Source organism: Cryptomeria japonica, chromosome 10 (assembly GCF_030272615.1).
Source record: "Cryptomeria japonica chromosome 10, Sugi_1.0, whole genome shotgun sequence".
NCBI lineage: Eukaryota > Viridiplantae > Streptophyta > Pinopsida > Cupressales > Cupressaceae > Cryptomeria > Cryptomeria japonica.
In genome coordinates, this window is record NC_081414.1 from 665251336 (window position 1) to 665260111 (window position 8776).

Here is an 8776-nt window from a genome sequence, read left to right on the forward strand (position 1 = left end):
TTAAGTAGGATTGTCATTCATATTGCAGTCTATATTAATATTACTATTAAATTTTGTATAAGAATATCATCAGACTTCATATATTAAGCACATTCCCATGCATATCACCAAGAAAAAGGATGTTACTACCTGTAACTTAATAACAGTTTTGATCTGATCTGATCGATAATGATGCCACTGGATGCTTCTGATTCATTTCCTTTAAACCTCTAAATGTGAGGGAGAGGTCACACCTCTTCATCATGCATCCCCTTTGGCAAGAGACACACCCTTTCACCATTAGCACCCTTTGAAAGAGTGCAACTTTTCATTATTTCTGCCCTTTGAAAGGGATACAACCTTTTACAATCAGATGTGCACTTCTTATTTGAATCAGATCTGCACTTGTGATTCCCAAATTATCCCCCTCAAATGAGGTTCTCTTCTTCCTTTTATATCTGATGTTTGAGGGAGTCACAACTTTTCATTTCATGCCTTTGACCATTCATTAACTTAATTAAAATTTAATTATATTCTTTTATATTTTTATTTTAATTTTATTATTATCATTTATCATTAAATTGTATTTCAAAGTGGGGACATTACACATTTTCACACATCGCCCCATTGCAAATGGGGACCCCCTTTTTTTTTGCTTATTAGCTTAGTCATTTTTCTTAGTTTGCATAGCTTGGCAATAATTTCATAGTCTTTAGCCTTTGTTTGTGAGAAGGGTTTTCATCTTGTCAGTCCAGGAAAGAGTATGTTGATTGGTCCTTGAAATGACTTAGAGTGTGAAACCTTTGTCCTTGGAGTTGGATAGATCGAGTCAAGAAATTCACTAAGTCTAAGGTCAGGAATGGGTAAGTTGAGTCAAGAATTCCAAGTCCAAGATAGGAACTGAATGTGCAACCCACCGTCTGGACTAGGAAAATTCCTTGTTTTGAGATTAGAAATGTGAAATTGTTCCAAGGAATGAAAATGGAAGTTGTCCAAATTCAAGACCAAGGGTGTGATCAAGTCAAGAATTCAAATTTTGAATCTGGAATCCACGAACACACATCAAGTTTAAAAATTGAGGTCAAAAAATGCACAATCTTGTCAACGTTGCTAAATGTTGTCGAAAAGCAAGAAAAGCTGCAAAATGTTGTCAATGTTGTCAAGGGAAGTTGTCAGGAGAAAATGAAACAAAGAAAATGCTAAGTATGGAAAAAGGAGAAAATTTCCAAGGAAATTTTTACTTAGACAAGGAAAATTACTTGTCAAGGTCAGGAGGGAAAAATTAAGGAAAATTCCTAAGTTGAAAAGATGAAATTTCAAGAAAAGAAATCAAGGAAAATCATAGATTATGAAAGAAAATTCCACTTCCAAGTCGTGGAATACAAGAGATTTCCTTTCCATTGAATAGAAATGTTCATATTTCCTTTCCAAGTCTAATTTCCACTCAAACATTTCCTTTTCGAGACTCATTTCTGCTCAAGATTTCCATTCGAAGATGGAGAATTCCATTCGAAGGCATGAAAAATTCCTTCCCTCAAGAGGAAATATGCCCACATCATTGCTTAAGGGGTAAGAAAATGTGCTCAAGCAAAAGTTTCCTCTCCTAGTCTAATTTGCGCCCCAAACTTGGAAATTCCTTCACAACATAGGAAATGCACTCAAGCAAAAAATTCGTTCTGCCCTTCTAATTTGTGCCCAAGGGTAAACTGCACTCATGCATTGCAAATTTCCTTTCATAGGTGAAATCCTGCCCATGAAGAATTCTTTCTCCACCTTGCAAATGCGCTCAACCTTGTCCTTGCACACATGTAAAATCCGCTGGGGTAGAGTTTAGGATGTCAAGTTGGCTTGTTTTAAGTTGGATCAAATTAATTCTAAATGCAATCAAAGTCTTACCTAGGTCGGCCTCATTAGAAGATGGCAAATTTAATCATGACCGTGCTATAGAAGGAGATCAAAACCTCTCCTTCCAATGTCAATTCAAACTAATTCGCTGGATTTGAAGGCAAAGAGGTGCGAATCAGACCTAGGGCAGCGAAGTTAATTAAATGCAGATGTGAATTGTGTTTTTGAGGGTGATCTCTTAGCCTATACTTATATGCATTCATGCAAGGTGGAATTTACGACTTTAGAGGGCTGACCTGACCAGGTTTAAAACATTATATTCCCTTTGAAAATCAATTTCAAATGCAAAGAAAGACCTAGCAAGGAGCCAACCTGAATGAGGGTAAGTGAAATTCAAAGTTGCACATTAAAAACAAGTTGGCCTTCCTTAGTGGGGAGTTGTAATTCCTATTGGACCATATATACATGAGACATCAAAATTTCATTTTCAAAAGTAAAACTAATTCAAAGGGTGACATGGAGCAGACTTAAGGCGACATGAAGCAAACTTAATGTGAATCACAGGCAGAAACAAAGCAAATTAAGAACAGAATTTTATTCAGACTAGGAGCGAATTATTTACATCAGATTGTAGGGCAATTTTTCCACCAATTCAAATGTGAATTACAGCAGACTTGAGTGAAATTAGACTAGATCCTAAGGGAGGTGAGTTGCAAGGTAGATCACAAGGAAATTCACATACACATCAGACCTGAGACTTGCATCTCCAGACCTGAAATTTTATTTTCTGAGTGGAAAAGTCATTTCCAGACCTGGAGTGAAGGTGTTTGAGTGATTTTCAAGGTATTCCAAATTTCCAAGTCATTTCCAGATTTAAGAAGGGGTTTGTGATGCAATTTTGGTGAATTATTGATGTTGTTTCACAATTGAAGAGTAGTTGTTATACATCTTGTTTAAGGATCTTTGAGATACATTAGAAATGCAAGGTTTTGTGTTATCATTTTCTTATTTTAAACTTCTTGCATTTCATTTAAGGAATTCCCAAATTTAACCTAAGGTTTATTCATAATCATAATCCAAGAAATTTTCCCTTGCTCTTGCAGGAATTGAATGGAGATGCAAGTGCAAAGGACAAGATCAACACATTCAAGGCAAGGAAGATGAAGGACTCAACTACGACAAGGACTTTCAAGGCCAAGGATTTTCAACATCCAAGTTGCAACATGGAGGCTGCATCTACAACAAGAAGATCAAGTCATGCACACAACAATGCAAAGGAAGACATCAACAATTTCAAGAGGACCCCAAAGGCCCTACAAGGACATCAGGACATTCAAGAGGATTGTTCTACTACGACCTTGGATCCAAGATCAAAGGAAAGAACTCAAGACATGATGAGGATGAAGGCAAGATGACATTCAAGGTGAAAGATTCCAAGGTTGAAATTAGAAATGCATCACAAGAAGGAAAATTCCCAAATGTGAAGATGGACAAGTAAAAAGTGATCAAAAAGGAAAGATAGTTTCAGAAGAGTTAATCACGGTTAGAAACTTGATCATCGAGAAGATGCGATTTGGGAATATGAACCATCCTGTCAAGCAATTGGATGATGTTGAGTATAAAGAGATATCTACACTGAGGTGGCACTAATCATCATCAACCAATTTGCTGATGCCATGTCAACATGTCCAAATGCATTGAACCGATTTCATTCAAGTTAGGAGCAAATGCCATGTGACACTACATCAAATATTATTGCATTTACCTAACCTCGTTAGTTATTGGTCCTTCACCTAAAAAGACATGTATTTAAAGCAATGTAATTTTCTCATTGGTCAATGAAGTTTTTGTTGTAACTAACCCTAATTAGGGTTTTGTTGTCCAAACTCCAAATCTTGGCCATTGATTTCAATTCAATCCTAGCCCCTCACTTTTAATTAAGACGTCTATAAAACATTTTGCCTTCTTATTTGTAAGGGTTAAGAAGAGTTGAAAATTAGAAAATAGGAGTGATAGTTAGCAAGTAGAGTAGGAGGAAACTAGAAATTGTTGCCAACACTATGTTGAAATCGATACATAACTTTCATTGAAGCTATGGTGTATCTTTGTGTTGTGTTGCTACATTTTGCATGGTTTCTTGTTACTTCTCAAAGTTATTTAAAGTTCATTGATTATGGTGGATACATGTGAAGATATTCAATGAATTCCTTGGTTCTTACCATTGGTGATTTGTTAATTGCAATTTGCTTTGCATGGTTAGTCTGAACCTCATAATTGGTAATAATTCGATTGTGAATGTTACATTTGGATTGTGTTGACAAGGTATTTGAATGAATGTTTGCACTATGAAAATCTCACTACCTAATAAGATTGCACTCTTTCTATGGTGTTGTGAGCTATCTCTGGTCAAATAGAAAGCAGTCCCATAAGGAATTCGTCTATCCGAGCATCATCCATTGTTATCACTGTTCATAGGTCTAAACTAGATTAGATTCTCTATTCCTTTCCCTTTGATCTTTGTTTGGTAGCAGTAAAGTTAGTTTCCAAGTTCCAGCTACTTTGCAAAAGCATAAGTCCCTTTGTGATACCAGCATATTGCATCATTTCCACTGAGCCTATCCAAATTGCATTGTCAAGACCTGACTAAAGAAACCTTGGAGTTGCCTTGTTTGATTACGAAGTTTAGCATTTGAGGTTTCCTTGTTAAATAGAGGATAGAATACTTGTTATTTTATTCTGCGTTCAAGGTGCCATAAAAAAACACATCAACAATATTGTTCACACCTTGTTATCTCCATTACTTACAACAAAACTTTAGTACAGTCCAAAGGTAGTTGGACAGTAACATGACCAGTGTAATCAGCAATTGACTTTATGTTTAGTATGCATACCACCTGCACAATAACATCTCCTTTAAGTTCTAAACATTCAGCACATGACTCCTCACTTGCCTGGAAGGGAAAACAACAAAATATCCTAATAAAAATAATAGACAAAGCACCCATGAGGACGCTAAAAGGACAACCCGGGTGACCAGGATGCTAATCAAGACCAATAAAGTTCATATTTAATAATACTTACTACACCATAATACCATATCCCTAGGTTACAAAACATTTGGGTTGTATGAAGGATTTTGGTGATCCATAATGAGATTAAACTTAGAACATGTGAACTGAAGTGTCGACACATAATGGATAATGAGATCTAACTTAAAACAGGTCATGCATAACAATGAAAAGCAAGTTCACCTATTCGTAGTAACTAGTAATAAATAACACCATCAGGATATGCAATAACAAACCATTCCCAACTAAGAAGTGATTGAAAGTGAGTGTATTTAAATGTTCAATCAGATTTAACAGTCTTTGTTGTCAAAATTGTGAAGAGGTGGTTTGCCGTCCACTACTTTAAAATACATGTCATGAGACCCATAACAACAAAGTTTATTGCAACTTAGTAAAAGAGCTCACGGATTGATTACTTACATCCTTATGTAACCAACCCAGCTGGATTTTCCAGTATCTCTGAGATAAAGATGATAGTTTCTAAAAACCTTTATGATATCAGCAGCCACACCTCTTATAACAGAAATATCCTAAAAACAAAAATCAATGTCATGAAAGTAAGAAGCACCAAAAAAATATCTAGTTCAAAACTCATACAGTCTTATCCAAAGTAGATGGAGCGAGATTAAACAATAAGTTTGGTTCAGTTATAAGAAACTTTACACAGTCCAAGTACCAAAGGAACAATATACTAACTGCGTGCTGATGTAAGAGCCAACTTGTAATCTATCTTCCAAACTTACAGTTGCAATCCATCTTTCAAGAAAACAAATATGGTGTAATCATTATCGGTGTAAGCCATCCGTTATAATTTTAAAACTCACTCAATGCTTTGAGTTTGAGTCTAATAGTTTCTCTCTGTTGGCAATAGACCATATAGAAGTAGAATATTGCAAACCATATAGAAGTAGAATATTGCAATTAAAGATAATTTTCAGGAAACGTGTATTGCATGTGAGCCTATATTAAAAATATGATAAATAAGTAATGAGAAATAAATTGTAAATGAGACATAAACATCAATCAATGCAATGGAAAAGCTACTTAATTGTTTTTAAACTTATGTTGTTGGTACTTGGTAGCACCCAACTACCAAATAACTTGGTGAGACATACAATTGCCAAGCAATTTTTTTAATATTATTTTGGAATGTCAACTGATGCAGCATATGCATCATACCCCAAGTAAAGCACAATATTATTGATGCTTCCTAAAATGAGTCATACCAGTAACACTAAGTCCCAAAATTCCATGAAAATTCTGCATGGTTAATATTCATCTCCAGGTTTGTTCTACCAAATTTCACAAGTCCTCCAACGTTGATGTATGTCATAAATCAGCCCTTCAAAAATCTAACTAGAAACCAAATACCAAAATTTTAAGTTACCTCTGGTTCTTCATTACCTATCACCCAGTTCCAAGACTGTTGCTATTTACACTTGTTACTGCTAACAATATTGCATCAATCCACCATTGAAAAGCTTCTTTCCATCGGGTTTGAAATGTTTGCAAAGAGTTTGTCCAAAACACAAATAGTGCTTTCTGGTCATCGAGAGGAAGGGTTCCTACCACTTTAGTAACATCCTCAACAAATCTTTCAGAGTATTCCTGAGGCCAACCACCACGAATAGTCTCAGAATAACTGAAACTAACCAAGTTACAAATATGATATGCCATAACTGGCACCCATATTCTAAGAAAAGAAATTCGGAAAGACTTGGAAGCAATTACATCCCCATTTGTCAAACCCTTCATAAACCTGACCACTAAAATTTGTAGCAGATGCTCTGTGAAGGATTCGGAAAAACGACGGGAGCGGTAGATATCAGTGCTTTCGTGCAGTAATATGTCAAGTAGCTGTGTATCTTCGACAAACAATTTCAATGTAGTTTCAAATATTCGTATATTGCAAAGCTTAGTAAGGTCTATTAGCCACAATAGATTCTCACAAGCCGAATCTCCTGTATTATGATCATTTCGACGATTTTTAATGCACTTAATTTTGGCACTACATTCATTTATAATTGCGTCTCTACATACCTCTTGTACAGCGGGAAATGCATTGCCTTGGAAAATTCCACTCAGTTTTTTCTCCATTGTAAGCCGCATACTCTTCAAGGGTATCATATGGGATTGATTTTTCCATATAGTAGAAAACATTTCTGGCAATTTCTTTTTCAAGAGCTCTAACTCTTCACTAAACGAGGAATTGGAGATTAGAAGTCTAGCAGATAAATCAGCAGAAACACTTATATGCGAAGATAATAACAGAGACTTGATTTTGAGCGTTTCTTGGGGAGTCCATGGAAGTGCTTCCAGATAATGCATGCATGCCTGAATGCCTTCTTCAAACAATAATTCAGAAGCAACTGGAAAAATATCTAGGGCTTCATCTATGCCAGAGAAGTAAATACCTGTTCCCTTGTAAGATGAGTACATAAGGCTGATACACTTTATGTAATTATCAGCAACGCCATTGGGAAGGACAGTTAATTTGATTTCAGGAGGCGAAATATGTAAAGACCACCGCTCGGAGAGCCTCGCCTGAAAAAAATTGGATTTGTTCAAAACACGAGAATGTAAATGCACAGGATTACCTTCATACTCAACACCGTCGGAGCAGATTAACCGCAATATAACATCTCCATCGTTCTCATCACCAATTTGAAAGGATTGGGCATCCATTGCTGATTGCAATTTAAGGGATGGAAGCGAGGAATTCAGCCTTCCGCAACTTGATCTTCTATAAATGCTACCTGAAAGTTTGAAAAACATTTTTGAAATGTGAATCTCCACAGGCCTGGCAATAATGTTCAAAGCGAAGCGGTAAGATGACAAATTGGGGATTTAAAACAGCGCACATGTGCAAGTTCAGGTTGATGGAATAAAATGTTTCACTCCTTCCTGGTGGATGTGATCAGATCTTGTTTAAGGGTGGTGTATAAGTTTAAAATGTGTATTGTACTAGTTATCCATAGCATTGAATTATAGCGGAGGTGTTTAAATGGTTATTGAAAAAAAATTAAATCAATTATAAACAAATATTTTCTTTTCTTTAAACTTTTTTAACTTATTTTAAAAGTATACATACATTTAAATTATTTTTCTTCTAAAGGATTGGTTAATACTTTTTTGCTTGTTCTACATGGGTTTTTCAGAAGCATGCTAATCTCTGTTATTTTTGAGGTAGTACCATTTTGTGGATGTCACTCTTCCTTTGTTGTCTGCCATGCATGATCCTCTTCCCCTCATAATCGGATGATTATTCTCCTATATAATCTTATTATCGAAATGGGTTTTGATTTACAAAGCTTCAAACATCAACTTCTGCAGGGAATAGAAAATGTGAACATTACAATCATATTTTGGGTATCTGTTTTGTTAATAATATTTTCAATTCTTTTACTCTTTTTGTTAATACTTTGTTTAACTTGCATGAAATGAAATGAGTAGAAATTGTCAAAGTTGTTTCTGGAAAAGAACAATAATGTTTCTTCTACAATTTTTTTGAACATTGTTTAGGGTTTTGTTATCATTCTATGACACCCTTGGTCCATCAAAGAGAATCGATCAGAGATACGGTCCATGGACCGGCGCCGCCCCAGTTGATCAGGGAGAAAAGCAGTGGAATTAAGAATTGTGAAGTGTTGTCTTGTCTAGAGGAAGTCTCTTCCTTAGCTTCTTCTTCCCTTCCCCAGAACTCCAGAACCCCGAGGTTCTGAAGTTCCTTCCCTTTGTTTCCTCTCCCTTTCTTTTCTCTAGAACCCCGAGGTTCCGAAGTTCCTCCCTTTCCTTCCCCCTCGTCTTCTATTCTCCAGAACTCCGGAACTCTGAGGTTCCGAAGTTCCTCCCCTTGGCCTTTTCCTTTCTCGTAACTCTGGAAC

The 8776-nt window shown here is 36.0% G+C and overlaps 1 protein-coding gene across 1 annotated transcript; it reads right to left on the reverse strand.

Annotated features, from left to right (window-relative positions):
- Positions 1-5911: 5911 nt before the first annotated feature.
- On the reverse strand, positions 5912-7850 carry LOC131049082 (BTB/POZ domain-containing protein At1g63850). The gene has a single exon (XM_057983102.2). The coding sequence runs from the start codon at positions 7665-7667 to the stop codon at positions 6300-6302; it is 1368 nt and encodes a 455-aa protein (XP_057839085.2). The 5' UTR covers positions 7668-7850; the 3' UTR covers positions 5912-6299.
- Between the last annotated feature and the right edge of the window lie 926 nt (positions 7851-8776).